The sequence below is a fragment of the Sinocyclocheilus rhinocerous genome, unplaced genomic scaffold, assembly GCF_001515625.1.
Source record: "Sinocyclocheilus rhinocerous isolate Xijiao unplaced genomic scaffold, SAMN03320098_v1.1 scaffold287, whole genome shotgun sequence".
Classification (NCBI taxonomy): Eukaryota; Metazoa; Chordata; class Actinopteri; order Cypriniformes; family Cyprinidae; genus Sinocyclocheilus; species Sinocyclocheilus rhinocerous.
Genome location: NW_015633524.1, coordinates 1,096,913 through 1,115,191, shown reverse-complemented (window position 1 = coordinate 1,115,191; position 18,279 = coordinate 1,096,913). Strand labels below are relative to the sequence as shown.

The 18,279-nt window shown below is 37.5% G+C and overlaps 1 protein-coding gene across 1 annotated transcript in view; it reads right to left on the bottom strand.

Annotated features, from left to right (window-relative positions):
• Positions 1 to 18,279, bottom strand: part of LOC107744105 (oxysterol-binding protein 2-like) — a 33,367-nt gene that overhangs the window by 9,990 nt on the left and 5,098 nt on the right. The window contains exons 3-14 of the mRNA XM_016557597.1: positions 13,730 to 13,980; positions 13,411 to 13,579; positions 12,278 to 12,401; positions 11,643 to 11,697; positions 11,400 to 11,528; positions 10,115 to 10,360; positions 9,867 to 9,987; positions 5,380 to 5,483; positions 4,177 to 4,272; positions 3,853 to 4,037; positions 3,090 to 3,310; positions 1,016 to 2,982 (exon numbers count right to left, since the gene is read on the bottom strand). Of these exons, the coding sequence (XP_016413083.1) occupies positions 2,840 to 2,982; positions 3,090 to 3,310; positions 3,853 to 4,037; positions 4,177 to 4,272; positions 5,380 to 5,483; positions 9,867 to 9,987; positions 10,115 to 10,360; positions 11,400 to 11,528; positions 11,643 to 11,697; positions 12,278 to 12,401; positions 13,411 to 13,579; positions 13,730 to 13,980 (1,844 nt within the window). The 3' untranslated portion in view covers positions 1,016 to 2,839. The remainder of the gene's footprint in view (positions 1 to 1,015; positions 2,983 to 3,089; positions 3,311 to 3,852; positions 4,038 to 4,176; positions 4,273 to 5,379; positions 5,484 to 9,866; positions 9,988 to 10,114; positions 10,361 to 11,399; positions 11,529 to 11,642; positions 11,698 to 12,277; positions 12,402 to 13,410; positions 13,580 to 13,729; positions 13,981 to 18,279) is intronic.

Here is an 18,279-nt window from a genome sequence, read left to right as displayed (position 1 = left end):
CATGGCCCCTCTGAGCTACATTAAACTGTGTAAATACATCTAAATGCCATTTCAGATGCAGATTCCAGAAATGTTTTCTTATGTTGGATTGAAAGAGGCTAAGTACCGGATGAAGTGCCTCTTATGCTTAGCTTTTACTTTCAATACTTAAGTACGTTTAATATTGAAAAAATAAATATCACATACATTAAGACTTTTACTCAAGTAATATTCTAAACGGTGACTTCAACTTCTACCAAAGTCATTTTCTGGTAAGATATCTGTACTTTTACTCAAGTGTGGCTTTCAGGTAGGCTACTTTATCCACCGCTGCCTGAGTGTGAGTACATTTTCAGCAAATTTTCATTTTGGAGTGAAGTATTCATTTAAATGCCTGTGATAAAGTCTGCCTTTCTGAACCAGTGGATCACGATCTTCCATTAGTGGGAGTGTTTCAGTGTGCAACAGTACTGTGACTATAAAGAGGATTAACTGAGAATATTGTCACATTTATTTTATAGTATCGATGTGGAACAAAACATTGAGACATTTTATCAATCTTAAATGAAAAAATATTTGAGTGCAACTACAGCTTAAATGTATCTGGTTCAAAATATAAATACAAAACATTGAGATAATGTAAAAATAAATGAATAAATAATTCACTTTCATATTCACCCAGTCGATTTCAGCATATTTTTGTTGCCAGGAGACTACATTGCTCCTAGAAGATTAAAACAATACTGTGTTGTATTTTACCATGTAGCTCAAAGCAACTCTATGCAGTTTTGTGTATTTGTCGGCGACAATAGCCTAGTAGGCAAGTGTGCCGACATATAACGCTGTTGCGTTAAGAGCGTCCCGAGTTCGAATCCTGCCTCAAGGACCTTCTCAACCCTGTCCCCCTCTCTTTCCTACTTCCCTGCTCTCCATTGTCATATCATAATAAAGGTAAAAATAACAAATATTTTGTGTATTTTTGCGATTTTGGCGCCCCCTACAGTCAAGTGAGTGGAATTCACCATTGTAAATATACATTGTATAGCTGTACACACACAGTTGTTGGTGCCCTAAAGCTTTTTGCCGAAATTTTCGCACCAAAATGACATACTCAAGGGAAAGAAACAGAAGCCATTTGCCTTATTAGAACTATTGAAAGTTGACTCCGAATTATTTTGAAACTGATATTTCAAGGTAAAAAAAACTGCATAGAGTTGCTTTAAGTGAGAAATTATGATCCCGTCATTCCAAGACAAGTATGTTGGCCATGATAAGAACTGAAATGCTACAAAACAAACCAACAGACCTCAACCAACCATTGATAACCCTTGAAATATTGCACATATAATTATTGTTAATATCCTTCTTTTACATATGATACATTCAGATTATTTTAACAACCAAGACTACAAATTCACATCATTATCTTTTGAAAAATGTAGAGTCCCTGGAATGCAACATCTTGAAACACTGAAACTTCCAGTGATGCCATATCGGCATCATAATTATACAATTTACCTAGTTATAATAATCAGCTTTTTAAGGTTATCAATATGTCTGGTTAACACTGTGTATATCGGAAAGTGTCATTTTGTGGCTCTGATCTCAAGATCTCTGAAAACAACTTGCTTTTGGTTGAAAAACTCAAACACAGATGATAAATATCAGTCAGTCCTCTTCACTGTCCACAATGTATTTAGTTCTGACATGGTATACTCTCATACCAGTGGTCTGCTAATATTCTGAATGTTTTAATGCCCAAATACAAGTTTGGCTTCATCCTCATTATGGTTACCGTTTACGGTCAGTATTCTAGACCACTGTTCCTTGCAGCATGAATGAAGTATGTAGTGTAAATATGCTTTAGCAGCTAATACCGGAAACTAGAAATTATTGCCACCACAAAATGCTAATTGTTGATAATAGTCAAGGCCAAAGGTTTGCAAAACACCCTAAAATGTGAACTGATACTGTACCTTCCTGTGAGTGTTAAACAAATATATGAGCATATCTGTTAAAGTGCATGCCTAATTTGCATAATTATTTCAAAAAAATCTGCACTGCATGCAGATGAGTCATATAATGGAACAACGTGCAAGTATTATTAATTCATCTATTTAAATAAATAAATGCTTGATTTTTTTTAGCATGTTTGCAAACATTTAGCCAGGACTCTATATGGAGAATTTTTATTGAGCCGTAATTCATCACCTACACAATGACATTTACATTACGCTTGTGCTAAATAACTAAACGGGCAGCTAAAAATGAATTCTCACATTAAATATCTAAGCCTTGATAAGTGTTATTTTGTAGAAGCAACATCTATTCACTGATCTGGATTCTATCTAGGTTGTTTATGGAGCATGTTTGCACTATTGAAACTACACAACACCTCATCTACACTACAGCTCAATGCAGGAACACAGTCTTGAGGGCATTCGGTCTTCATACTTCAAAAGTAGCATGTGCTCTGAATCACACAATAGTGGATAATTCATGGATATCATACAGTTGACCTGAAACAGTTAAAAACCAGGGTATAAATCAGCTTTGCGGAAGAATCTTTTCCCTGGTGAAGTGTTGTTACATTCCCCAGGTCATTGTCTGTCACTGTCACATTTATAAAGTGCCTCCATCTATTGTGCTTAGAGCGGTTTTCCATGCAATGTGAATTTTCCCTGCTACAATACAGGTGTCTCAATGCCTCCATGAATGCACATCAAATTAAGATACATATATATACACATATGGGTGCCTTGGAATCTGCATATTCCACATCTGGGAAACATTGGTAAGCTGCTTTCCTAATACAGGATGATTTGGAATGGCAAGCTGGTCCTGGTATGGAAGAGAGCCTTCAAAAGATGGCAGGGCACTGACTCCAGTCCTGTCTGTCTTTGGCTTCCCAGTAGCCTCCTTTATACACGTAGCTGCTCTCACCTGTCTCTGTATCAGTCCTTTTCTCAAACCACAAGGGCTGGTGGCTCTCGGCCTCCTTACCTGTCAAATCCAGGACAAAACATCTGCAGTGAGATACTCTCCTACTTTCCTACTGTATGCTGCCTACTAGGTATATGAAACAATGAGTGTGTGAGGCTGTGTCTTACCCTCTTCTAGAGCAAGATTGGCCTGCGCCTCTCTCTTCCTCCTCTCCAGTCTCTGACGCTCCTCCAGACACTGTTTCTCAGCGTTCGCTTCGTCCCACAAGCCCGCCTCCATCAGCCGTTGGTCGGGCCGTAGGCGGCTGTCAGTAGGGGCAACGCCATCCTCCGGCTCATTCAGAGTCAAAGCCAAAGAAGAGAAGTAATGCATGTTCTCTGCATTCTCACTGGAATTACAGAAGAAAAAAAGAGAGAGTAGAAATTTACTAGAAAAAAAATTAAAAGAGAAATATATCGGCTCAAATCTAAATTATTTACTAGGTAGCACTGGTGCTCCAAACTTCAGAAAGTTAGGAGCACCAGCAAAAAAATGAGCACCACAACAACAATTGATATATAGTAAATGCAGTGCACTGAGCCAATTTCATAGCACACATTTTCCCAAATATATTTTGAGGTTGAACAGATTAAATTTTGGGAGCATATGTAAACAATATGGTCGCAATTTTGAGCCTTGTATTTAAGTATTATAAATAAAGAAAATAAATAAAGACAGACAGATAGATAAACAGATGATAGACAGAGAGCCAGCCAGCCAGCCAGACAGACAGACAGATAAAAAAGAGAGACAGACAGACAGACAGATAGAAAGATGACAGACAGACAGATAGATAGATAGATAGACAGAGAGACAGACAGACAGATAGATAAACAACAGACAGACAGACAGACAGATAGATAGATAGATAGATAGATAGAAGACTCTTACGGCAGAGGGTATTTCTTCCACAGTAGTTTTGGTGGTAGAGTCTGATAGACAGTTTTCTGTTTGCCCTCAGATCCTCCAGAGCCGTGGCTGCTCTCTATGATCTTTGCACTTTCCATTTTACCATCCCACGTTCCAGAGAGAATGTAGTGGCCACAGCCTTCGCCGTCCATCACAACGCCTGTTACCTGTGGACAGGAGGACATACACGCAAACACACTCCTGCAGTTACACTCAATACCCAGCAGAGGTCAGCAGCACACAGCCTCACATTTCACATGCTGGAAAACCATCTGACTGAATGAAGGTGATGATACACAGACTGACCTTGCGGGGAACATCCCTGGAAAAATAGCTGTATGGGGAGAATTTGAGGTGGCATTTGTCCTTGTTCCTGTGGTTCATGATTATAATGTCCCCAGACTACATCAGGACAAAGAGTCATACGTTAATAACAATGACAGAGCTGAAGTGATGAAGAGCAGGTGTTTGGATTAGAGTTAAGTACCATGAATTGAACATTTATTGAGGAGGTTAATATGATCTATTTCGATTTCATGCCTTGATGGTCAATTAATTTTAACTGCATTCCCCACTGACTCAGTCCAGAGCTGTAATAATTGTTTCCTGTTTCCTCTGCAGTGGGAAAGACAGGAGCGGAAGACAGATGGAGAAGAGCAGTGTCAGTGGTGACTTTTCTCTAACAGATGGAGTGCTGAAGATGAGTAATGCCTCACCACGTGGGAGGACTCGAACCATACAATTTACTCAAAAATGAAAATTCTGTCATCATTTCATCAGCCTCATGTTGCTGCAAACCCCTATGACTTTTTTTTCCTTCGGTCAAATCTGATGTAACACATCAAATGGTTGTATTTGAGTACCACAATAAAGAATAATATCAATTTCAGTTCAAGTTTCTCAAAAAAAATGTATCATACAGCTTCAAAAGACTTGGAATATAGGCCTAGCACTAAAACTAAACAGTTAATTTTTTTATTTTATTATTAATTGAAATAAAGCTGAAATAAATAAATAAATAAAAACTTAAATGAAAAATAGAAATGTTGCACTGGCAACTAACTGAAATAAAATAATTTTAAGCTGAAGTACTAAAACTAAAATTAAAACTGAAATAAAAATAGCAAAGCTAAATAGAAATATAAAAAAAGACAAAACACATAAGAAAATGACTGAAACTGAAATTAAAATGAAAAGTAAAATATAAAATAAAAGCTAATTCAAAATATTAATAAATATAAAAATAATAAAATAACTGGTTTACAGAGCATGAGCCTTTTTTATCACTTTTAAGATACCTTTGTTTTGTTTTGTCATTTTGGAGTTTATTTATATTTATATGTCCCTATTTTCTTTCATTAAATAGAAAAAAGGATATTCCAGGATATTCTTTAAAAATTCTACTATTGTGTCATACATATAGAAGGACGTGCAATATGGAATGTTATCTGTAATATAAACACATAACAAAGAAAAACAAGAGAAAGGAGTATGAAACCGCACACATACTTGATCTAGCCATAGTTTGCCCACAATTATATTGTGCACAGTGGAGGTCACCTTGCTCCACACATAATGATTCCCACTGGCGTGGAACTTCAGGTGAATGTTGCCTGCAGAGAGCAAAGAGAGGCACTATGAGCAAATAACGGCAGGAGAAAGAGAAACATGTACATGGAAATAAAAGAGAACAAAGCTGATTCACTCTAAAAATATCTCAAAGCTGCAGGGAGACCTGCAATGCACATCAGTATAAAAGGCTCTATAAAAATAGAAACCATTTCTCAAATGAAATTTCCTTTGAAGTAACGTTTACCTGGAAGCGGCACATTTATTCAGACACTCTGCATTTGAGCAAAATGAATCTAGGTAACCAGTGTTGTTTTTAATGCTAGCCGATGAGTTTTCAAAATGGGGTTATATTTTTTTTGTAATTTAAATATTTTTTTATTTTTTTTTTATTTTGTGTGTATCTGTGAATATTATATATATATATATATGTATATATATATATATACACGTTGGTCAGAAATCATGAGATTACTATTTATATAATGTATATTACATATGTGTGTGTGTGTGTGTGTGTGTGTACAGTGGTGTGAAAAAGTGTTGGCCCCCTTCCTGATTTAAAAAAAAAAAAAAAAATATATATATATATATATATATATATATATATATATACTTTTTTTTTGTTGTTGTTGTTGTTAATTACATACACACTACCAGTATGTGGTTTCGGACCTGTTCACAGATAGAGCGGTATCCGTACTCCTCCACGCGGTCCAGCTCATAGGTCTCTCCCAGCAGGGGGTTGAAGGGTTTCCCTGTGCGGTGGACGGTGGTTGAATAGGATGAAACAGAGAAGGCGGCCACCAGACACATCTGCTCCAGAGTAAAGTGTGACAAACATGCAAAAAAATAAGAAATCAGGAAGGGGGCCAACACTTTTTCACACCACTGTATATTCACTTACACATTTTTATATATATAAATAAATATAAAAAAACTTTATATATTATAAAATTTGCTCTGTCAATCAATGTTTTAAGGTATCTCTGCATTGTATACTTAATGTATCACTAGAAATTGGGTATTAGTCTAAAAGGAGCCATGACTGATGGATTTTGTATCTGTGTCTGTGTGTAATGATGTGAATGTGCTCTAAAGGTGGCTCATAGCTCATGATGGATCACCTAGCGGCATGATAGAGATGTATTTGCCACGAAATTTGCTGTGGATGGTGATCTCCTGCCACAGGGTCCAGCCTCGCTAATCACATGGATGGTGGGCAGCCGCCGGAGGGTGATGACTTATCTGAGAGAGAGGGTGAGAAAGAGCTGATCAATGTGTCACACAATCACTGACAACATTTAATGCATTAACTATAAATAGGTAAGTAAAATATGTTACATATATATTATTTTATATATGTATATTTTACCTGTTCACAGATGGAGCGGTATCCATACTCCTCCACACGGTCCAGCTCGTAGGTCTCTCCCAGCAGGGGGTTGAAGGGTTTCCCTGTGCGGTGGACGGTGGTTGAATAAGACGAGACGGAGAAGGCGGCCACCAGACACATCTGCTCCAGAGAGGAGTCACAGTGTGCCGCCCGGTCCAGGAGCTCGCTGTATTCAAGATCTTCTGTCAAACGCTGCAGCATCGATAACGGCTCGTTGAAGTTCACCTGGAAGTGAGGATTCAGACACACACAGATATATGTCAGATATATGTATATGACTGGAGTGGTGTGGATTACTTGTGGATTAATGTTTTTATCAGCTGTTTGGACTCATTCTGACGGCACCCATTCACTGCAGAGGATCCATTGGTGAACAAGTGATGTAATGCTACATTTCTCCAAATCTGTTCTGATGAAGGAACAAGCTCATCTACATCTTTGATGGTCTGAGGATGAGTACATTTTCAGCAAATCTTATTTTTTGGTTGAAATATTTCTTTAATTATAATCATTGGGCATTATCTCCCATAGCTCCTAACTCAGTACTATATAGCACAAGATCTGAGGCTCCTCTTACAGGCATGGGGATTTTAGAAAGCTCCTTTCCAATGCAATTCTTCATGATGCTCCACAGGTTCAGGGAGTAGTTGGGCTTATCTGGGATACGACAGCGTCTGCCCCTGCGCAAGTAGCTACCAGAACCGTCCTGTAAACACAGAGAAAACAGTATAGAGAATAAACATCTTAATTAAGATTAACATTATTTGGCATGTGTGGTTCTGTTTGGATATGTTATGAATAAACAAAGCCCAAACTCACATTGTCATCCTGGCTCCAATTACTGGATAAACTTCCACTGGTCACGTTCTGATTACTGCTCAAGTGTCTGAGACACACACACACACACACACACACACACACAGAAACACAAGTGAGGGCTGAAATATCAAATTGCTTCTTACTGTAAATATGTAATGTACTCACAAGCCACACTAGGGAAGATCATTCATTATTCAGGCATAGAGTAGATAAACACTGTACAGATACTGTAAAACAATTTGTTGTGCGCAATATTCACAATAACATTATTCCACTTAGCATCCACTTATTTTGGCCAAGAATACAGGAAGAGACCATCTAACTTACATGAAAGCACCACTTAAGGGAAGGTACATCCAAAATCACTGACACCTAAAAATTATTCAAATAATTGTGCAGCAGTCTCAGCACATTAATTATTATTAAGAGAAATAGCTAAAAAATAGTGTAAATTGTGAAGACTAAGATCACCCTAAGTGAGCTAGTAAAAACTGGGCACTCTGACTAAGCTGAGAACCTAAGCTGAGTACAGCCAATCAATCCAATTTGAGCTTGTTACTTTATCAAGCTCTTGTCATTATATATTATATCAGATGGTCAGTGAATGGACAGTGATGTCTGGGCCTGTGACTAAAAGCCACTTATCATATATGATCTTTATATATATAAACCTGTGTTGTGAGTGATCGTCTGCAGGCACTGTGATGAAGGCAGGAGAATCTTCCATGGCATCAAAAAACTCTATGTCTTCATTCTCTTCACTGGATTCTCCCTCCAGTGTTCCCTCTGCACCTTCTGAAGATCAACACATGGAAAGTCTGGATTTAATGATGGGTCAGCATTATAAAACTGAGTGTTACATTTTAAGCCTAGCCTGTAATAACATACAGAAAGCAAAAAATAATTTTCATGGATTTACATACTTTGTTATGGTGCTTGCATTGCAAAGCCAGTAAAACTAATATAATTCTCAAAATAAAATAATTCATACATTTTCATTTTAATTTTACTTAATACATTTTAATAACAAAGGGAAAGAAACAATAGCACTAGAGTTCAAGAGTTTGTGGTCAGTAAGAATTTTTCATGTTTTCAGGAAGTCTCTTGTGCTCACCAACTTATTGAATTTATTTGATCAAAAATACAGTAAAGACAGTAATATTGTGAAATGTTACTACGATTTAAAATAATTGTTTCTATTTTATTATCTTTTAAAATGTAATTTATTCCTGTGATGTTCAGCATCATTACTCCAGTCTTCAGTGTCACATGATCAGAAATCATTTTAATATGCTGAATGGCTGCTCAATAAACATTTCTGATTATTATCAGTGTTGAAAACAGTTGTACTGTCTAACATTTTTGTGGAAACATAATCCTTTTTTTTTTCAGGTTTCTTTGATAAATAGAATTTATTTGAAATAGAATTTTGGTTTATTATTAAAATATCTTTACTGTCACTTTTGATCAATTTAATGCATGCATGCTAAATAAAACTATTATTTTCTTTAAAAAAAAACTCAATGGCCCTAAACTTTTGAATGGTAGTGTACACTAAAACTATTGTATAATTCTTGTAATATAGTTCACATGAGTTCACATGTTTTTATGGTACTTTTTGTCCTTTTTAAGGCATGACAGCTCCAGTTTATTCTTCACACTCAGTGTAGAGAAAATAGCAGTTTGGACATTCTGCAAAACATCGCATTTTGTGCTCCACAGACAATGAAAAAGCCTCACTATTGTGTGTGCTGGGCGATTCTCTCCAGGCTCTCTCCAGACTGTCGTGCTGTTTGGCTAGCTGCTCGATAGTCTCCTCCAGGTGGTGGCGCTGTTCCCTCTCATACTGTAGAGCGCGCTGCCACCGCCGGCTGTGTGCCTCCGCTAGATCCACAAAGTCCTGGCAGGCCTGTTCCAAAAACCAGCCCAATCATTCAGATTCATCATTCATTTTCTGGTACAGATTCAGCCATTTTTAAAGGGGTCACAGGATACCCATTTTCCACAAGTTGATATGTATATATATATATATATATATATATAAACTTTATATATTATAAACTTTGTTCTAGTCAATCAATGTATACTTAATTTATCACTAGAAATTGGTTATTGGTCTAAAAGGAGCCATGACTGACGGATTTCGTATCTGTGTCTGTGAGTAATGATGTGAATGTGCTCTAAAGGTGACTCATAGCTCAAGATGAATCACCTAGTGGCATGATAGAGATGTATTTGCCACGAAATTTGCTGTCGATGGTGATCTCCTGCCACAGGGTCCAGCCTCGCTGTGATATCACATGGTGGGCAGCCGCCGGAGGGTGATGACTTATCTGAGAGAGAGGGTGAGAAAGAGCTGATCAATGTGTCACACAATCACTGACAACATTTAATGCATTAACTATAAATAGGTAAGTAAAATATGTTACATATATATTATTTTATATATGTATATTTTACCTGTTCACAGATGGAGCGGTATCCATACTCCTCCACACGGTCCAGCTCGTAGGTCTCTCCCAGCAGGGGGTTGAAGGGTTTCCCTGTGCGGTGGACGGTGGTTGAATAAGACGAGACGGAGAAGGCGGCCACCAGACACATCTGCTCCAGAGAGGAGTCACAGTGTGCCGCCCGGTCCAGGAGCTCGCTGTATTCAAGATCTTCTGTCAAACGCTGCAGCATCGATAACGGCTCGTTGAAGTTCACCTGGAAGTGAGGATTCAGATGCACACAGATCCATGTCAAGACACTGATAATGAAGATTTTGAGAATCACCCCAAACTCCCCAAACTGAAACTGTGCTGAAAATTGACTCACCCTCAGGCCAACCAAGATGTAGGTGATTCATCAGAAGGATTCAGATGCACACAGATCCATGTCAAGACACTGATAATGAAGATTTTGAGAATTTGAAGGTTCACCCCAAACTGAAACTGTGCTGAAAATTGACTCACCCTCAGGCCAACCAAGATGTAGGTGAGTATGTTTCTTCATCAGAACAGATTTGGAGAAATGTAGCATTACATGACTTGTTCATCAGTGGATCCTCTGCAGTGAATGGGTGCCGTCAGAATGAGAGTCCAAACAGCTGATAAAAACATCACAATAATCCACAAGTAATCCACACCACTCCAGTCCATCAATTAACACCTTGTGAAGCAAAAAGCTATGTGTTTTTAATAAATGAATCTATCAATAAGCCGTTTCAACATAAAAACTGTAACTTCTGGCCACAATACAAGTCCATAATCCATAATAACGCTTCCTCCAGTGAAAAAGTCCATCCCCTGTTGTTCTCTAACATCAAAATCCACCCACATATTAGAACTGTTTTGGACTGTTTTCACTTGTGAATGGTGCTTTGATAGGTGCATATTTCTCTCCTGATTCAGACAAGAGAAAGCAGTATTATGAATAGAGGATTTTAACCAGAAGCAACAGTCTGAAGTAAAAAATCTCCTGATGGATTTGTTCATTACAAACATGCAGCTTGGACTGGAGTGGTGTGGATTACTGTAATGTATTAATCAGCTGTTTGGACTCTAATTCTGAAGGCACCCATTTAGTGCAGAGGAACCAAAAACATTCCCATGAAGAAACAAACTCATCTACATCTTGGATGGGAACATTTTCAGCAAATCTTCCTTTTTTGGTTGAACTATTTCTTTATTTATAATAATTGGGCATTATCTCCCATAGCTTATAACTCAGTTCTATATAACACAAATTCTGAGGCTTCTCTCACAGGCATGGGGATCTTAGAGAGCTCCTTTCCAATGCAATTCTTCATGATGCTCCACAGGTTCAGGGAGTAGTTGGGCTTATCTGGGATACGACAGCGTCTTCCCCTGCGCAAGTAGCTACCAGAACCATCCTGTAAACACAGAGAAAACGCTATAGTGAACAAACATCTTAATTAAGATGAATGCTATTTGGCATGTGTGGTTCTGTTTGGATATGTTATGAATAAACAAAAGCCTAAACTCACATTGTCATCCTGGCTCCAATTACTGGATAAACTTCCACTGGTCACGTTCTGATTACTGCTCAAATGTTTAAGACACACACACACAGAAACACAAGTGAGGGCTGAAATATCAAATTGTGTCTTACTGTAAATATGTATTGTACTCACAAGCCACACTAGGGGAAGATCATTCATTATTCAAGCACAGGGTAGATAAACAATGTACAGATGTTGAAAAACAATTTGTTGTGTGCAATATTCACAATAACATGATTCCACTTAGCATCCACTTATTTTGGCCAAGAAGAGACCATCTAACTGACATGAAAACCACAATTCATTTTGATTTTAAGCACCACTTCAAGAGAAGGTGCATCTGAAATCGATGACACCTAAAAAATATTCAAATAATAGTGCAGCATTCTCAGAACAAGAATTATTTTAAGAGAAATAGCTAAAAAAATAGTGTCAATTGTGAAAAGAAAACTGGGCGCTCTGACTCCCAGCTAGTCACTCAAATTTGAGCTTGTTATTTTATCAAGCTCTTGTCATTCTATGCATCAGATGATCAGTAAATGGACTGTGATGTCTGGGCCTGTGACTGAAAGCCACTGGCTATCATATGATCTCTCATGATATGATCCATATATATGGACCTGTGTTGTGAGTGATCGTCTGCAGGCACTGTGATGAAGGCGGGAGAATCTTCCATGGCATCAAAGAACTCTATGTCTTCATTCTCTTCACTGGATTCTCCCTCCGGTGTTCCCTCTGCCTCTTCTGAAGATCAACACATGGAAAATCTCATTTAATGACGGGTCAGCATTATATAAAATTTGTATAACATTTGCATAAAACTGAGTGTTGCATTTTAAGCCTGGCATAATAACATGCATTTAGCATCACATTTATAAATGTAAATAGTTATGCTGCTTTGCATGGCAAAGCCATTAAAAATAAAATTGAATTCATTTTTTTCGTGATATTAAAATATTTACTTATTGATATTATTCATTTATTATTAATACATTTAAAGGGGTCATATGATGCGATTTCAAGTTTTCCTTTCTCTTTGGAGTGTTACAAGCTGATTGTGATAAGATAAGATCCCTTTTTTGAACATTAAAGCATGTCAACATATTCTGTTACACCAAATACATAAAATAATGATCTTTAAAAAAGCATATGACCCCTTTAATAATGGAGGAACATAAACATTTTTAATGTTTATTTAAGAAGTCCTTTATGCTCAACAAGGCTATACTTATTTGATCAAAACACATTGAAAACATTAATATTGTGGAATATCATTGCAATATGAAATAGCTGTTTTCTTATTGAATATATTTTAAAATGTAATTTATTCCTGTGATGAAAACCTGAATGTCAGCATCATTACTCCAGTCTTCAGTGTCACATGATCCTTCAGAAATCATTCTAATATGCTGATCTACTGCTCAAGAAACATGTATATTATTATCAATGTTGAAAACAGCTTATACTTTCGTGGAAACGGTGATACCTTTTTTTCAGGATACTGAAGTTGAAGTTTGACACCAAACTTTTAAATGGTGGTGTGCATTAAAACTATAAAATATAACTTCATATGAATATAGTTCACATGAATCAAAAGAACAACTTTTAAGGTGTTTTATGGCACTTTCTGACCTTTTTAAGGCAGTTTGTTCTTCACACTCAGTGTAGAGAAAACAGCAGCTTGGACAATCTGCAAAACATCGCTTATTGTGCTCCACAGAGAAAAAAAAAAAAAACAGTCAAAAAGCCTCACTATTGTGTGTGCTGGGTGATTCTCTCCAGGCTCTCTCCAGACTGTTGTGTTGTTTGGCTAGCTGCTCGATAGTCTCCTCCAGGTGGTGGCGCTGTTCCCGCTCATACTGCAGTGCGCGCTGCCACCGCCGGCTGTGTGCCTCCGCTAAATCCACAAAGTCCTGGCAGGCCTGATCAAAAAACCAGCCCAATCATTCAGATTTATCACTCATTTTCGGTTACAAATTCAGCCATTTTTAATAATAAAACGTGTATTTTTATGCTAAAATGTCTGGTGTCTAATATGCAGAGTCAACTAAAACTAAGCCATTGAAACTCACATTGATCATAGCATTGGAAGTGATGCGGAAGAGAGTGGCTCGCTCGTTGACGGTCTTCAGTTTATCGACGCCGTCGCTGGGGGCGCGCAGGTCCTCCAGTTCACTGAGGGAGCGCTGGAGGGCGGCGCCGTGTTTCCCGATGAGCTCGTTACAGGTGCTGAGGTCTTCGAGCTTGCTGGCCAGAGTCTTGAGCGCCCCCTGGATCAGAGCACGATCCGGCTGGCCTAGTGGACCCTCGTCACCAGAGTCATCTGCACAATAGTTACATGGAGAGATATTAGTGAAGCACAGCTCTGTTTTTAATTTGAGATGAGTGAAAACTAAAAAGAGCTGTCTTTTCAATGGATTGTACATGTTGTATCTAGGTAAACTCAAAAAAAAAAAAACATTGACAATACGTCTTTCCACAGAAGATCCAATAGAAAACCTGGGGGGGAAAGTACAAACAATTGAACATATATCCAGCACAGCCTCATTTTCATTTGCGTCAATACAAATATGTAGGGCTGCCCCCTAACAGTCGAATAACCGTCGATTAGAAGACGCTTAGTCGATCAACATTTTATTAGTCGCTTAATTGCAGCAGAAAAAATCCACAGGAAGTGGCGAAGTCACGTAGTCCATGACGGACAGATCATTAACAGCCGGTCTATGTGGCAATGACAGTTCATTGGTCTGGACATCCCAAAAAGTACATTTATTACTTTTTTCTTTTTATACGCTATTTTAGGGAAGTGATTATCTATGTTTTTGACTCGATGGCCCCCCAATGTCCAACACCAATATTCAAAGGCCCTCTAAATAATGTCAACAGAAATATAACTATAAATTATTATTAACAGAAAGTGGTCTATATAGGGACATAAATTAACCTCAATTTATTTTGTGATTCAATAGTTATTGAAGTGGGAAAAGAAATATGATTTCAGGTCATCTTGAATGTAGTGTATTTGTTTTAAAATATTAATATTATATTAACAATAAAGTCATCCTGTGCCCCCTTGGGAGGTTTGGTCCCCTAGTGGCCCCCTGATTGAGAACCACAGTTGTAAGGGGTCTGTGGAAAAATTTGGAGAAGAAAATGTGTTGCTTTGGACCAATATTTACCATGAAAAGTGCTATAAAATTTTATATTCTACTGTAATTTATAATTTGTCAAAATAATAATTATTATTAATAATTACTATTATTTTTTAATAATGACTAATAGTAATGATGATGTTTATTTTGTCTTTGTCCAAATATTTTATTCACATTGTAAAACTGAGCCTTAAAATATATAACTGCCTTTATATTTTAGAAAGGGGGTCCTATAACAGGGATTGTAAAACCCAGTTATAGGACCCCTTCCACAGATTTGTAAGCAAATTCCTGTATGTGCAGTTTTTGTTTGTTCTTTGCAAACTGAAGGACGATTCAAAATGATTCCAGTGATGAACAGAAAGTATGGCATATCCCTTTAAATAAGGGAAGTTATTGTGTGTTATGATGTTCTGCAGCCAACAGAGATGGTCACTGCAGCGCTGCAGGCTGAACTAAAATAACTTTATAAATAGCACAGACGCACACAGACGCAGTGCTGGAGGGCTCTGACGTGACAGCTGAGAACTAAAACTGTCCTTTTGTGGAGGTCTTTTCAATTACAAGCATATTTTCAGTTTTTTGGGTTTTAGTATCAATATGTTAAGTCTTAAGGTTATCTATAAGGCAGTGTGCTCCAAAACAGTGACAAAATTCACATTTAGAAGATATAAGCGTTCAAAGCTTGCAGTTCGTCACTTCCGCCAAAATGGCTCAACGATTTTTTTGACGTCACATCGTACTTCAGCTTCTCATCAAACTTTCTGTCCAATCAAATGCTCTCTAGAATCCGAAGCGGCCGCCCCTACACTATAAAATAGACGCTGAAGCCGCGGCTGAAATCGGTCACTTGTCCACAGAATTAGTAGTTTCTGTACAGTGAATGGCACGTAGTGTACTATATAGGGGAGAGGGAACGATTCAAACAGTGCAAATATGCTTTCCATTGAGGAAAAAAAGAAGTCTGGTTTCGCACTGTGTCACGCTAACCACCACCGCACCGCACACTGCTCCGGTCCAGAGACACGATAGCACGGAGCGGATCACATGCGCGAGTCGGCGCAGACCACAAAATGTATCGGAGCTATTTGAATTATACACAGAATGCTATATTTTATAGCAATATGGATGAGATTGTGGCTGGCATACCCTGTCAAATGCGGCTTTACGGAGCTCAACGGCTCTGTCTGAACGGCTCTAGCCAAAGCTGTGATATAGACGAACGCTAGTGGCTATTTTAAAAAGGGGCGGGGCTGCTTAATATGTCCCGCCATGTCTTCCTGTTTCAGTTAAAATGAAGTCAACACATAGAGTAACGCTGCGTGTTTCTAAGCATTTCAGGGGACCTTTAAATGGATGCTGAAAAATGACCACAGTGATGGACAGAAGCCATAATGGGAGGAGATGGAGAAAGTGTGAGAGAGACAGAGAGAGATAACATGTTTAAACAGAAAGCAAGCAATCAGAGGGAGAAAGATCCAGATTTAGATTTCATTATAGAGCTGAAGGACATCACAATTGAATGTGGGCAGTAGGTGAGCCAGTGTGAAGAGAGGCGTCATAATAACCAGCAACCCATTCAAAACACCAGATTTCTGTGAATGAACACGGTTACCATGGAAACAAGGTCCCACGCAATTGGGAGGACAGCTATTTTTAGAAGCTATAAGGAAAATGAGAAAGAAAGAAAAAACGGGATCATACATCTCGCTTTGCCTGCTCTCTCATACAACATGGCCATCACTCACTGGAAAATAGACGAGAACAGGCTGTAAATTGCATCTTGTGTGATGAAAGACATTTTTGGAAGCAGTTGCTTGTGTGAGCCTGCGGCTACATGAGGCTGGCTCACTGTTAGCTGAAACTCACTCAATCTGTGTATCAGAGACTGGAGATGAAAGGGTAGAGGCGTGACCTTTAAATGACCTGCTGCACCCTGATCAGATCATCAGGTGACCCTGTCTATGTTATACATGAAATATGTTATATCTGGAAAAGATGCATCACAGTTCCAACAAATATATAAAGCAGCACATTGATAATGATAATAAATGTTTCATAAGCATCAAATCAACATATCAGAATGATTTCTGAAGGATCATGTGACACTGAAGACTGGAGTAATGATGCTGAAAATTCAGCTTAACATTACAGAACTAAATTACATTTAAAAAAATATTCAGATAGAAAATAGTTATTTTAAATTGAAATAATTTTTTCAGAAATATTTTTCAGAAATAATTTCAGAAATATTACTGTTTTTACAGCATTCATGATCAAATAAATGCAGCCTAGATAAACATATGAAATGGTTAAAAATACTTAAGCATTGCTTGCATATTTAATAATACTAAATAATTGATAATGCATTAATAATAATGTATTAATATATGCTTAACAGTTAGACAAAGACATAAAACACACCAAAATTAATTTGCAACCATTTACATAGCAACTTTTCATAATTATTATTATTGCATAATAAAAAATGTTTGTCATTGTAGTATTAAAATTGTTTTTGGTGGCGAAAAGCAGAAAACCAAAATAATATAACTAATGCAAATGTTTTCATCTTATGTTTTTCATTGTAATATTATTCATTTATTATGTAGCATTAGTACTATTTATATCATTTTAAATAGTCTTATTATTTATTGTGTCAAAATCAGAAAACAAAAACAAATCAATAATTAAACCTCTTTTCTGGATATTGGTGATTGGAAATATAAGCATAAAAAGAAATCTGCATCTTATCGGCCATGAAAAAACAATACCTAGTTAAACTTTTGCTGGTTAAGGAAAATTAGTTCATTCATTATAATAAAATAATGCATGTCTTTGCAACATACTGTATAGTTATTTTGAACAAACACGTTTATTCAAGTAATGTCAACTTTTGTTAGAAAGATTTTGAGTATTTTTGAGTATTCTTGTTCAGTTCACACAAAATTATAAACTGACTCCTATTATAAAAAAATAAAAAAACTTTGTTCAAGCTACTTTTTTACATTTGTTAGAAGAACTTTTTGCAAGTAAGATTTTATTTTTTTTTACAGCGGTGATCAACCGAACCCATCATCTGCAAAGGTTACATGATCACTGAAATGCCAGCTTCAATCTTTTTACCCAAACTGCATCTAAGCCAAAGCGCCTTTAACCCAATCCAAGCAAAAGACTGCAATTTTCTGCTTGCCAAGAAAACAATCGGGGTAAAGTGGATTAGCGTGGATCTCTAGAGAATAGAATCAAAGAGGAGAGAGAGAACTCCTCCAGTCTGATGACCCACATACAGCCATTGTGTGCCTGCGTCTCCTGCCAAAGGTGCTCGACTGCCTCGTCTTACATCACAGAGTCACATCTGCAGCCAGAGGGAGTCCTAAAGGTGGGATTAAAAAAGAGAGAGCAAGAGAGGCTCGCTCAACCTCGGCAGGCGTAAGAGGAAAAGCACCAGCGCTGGAGAATCAAATAAA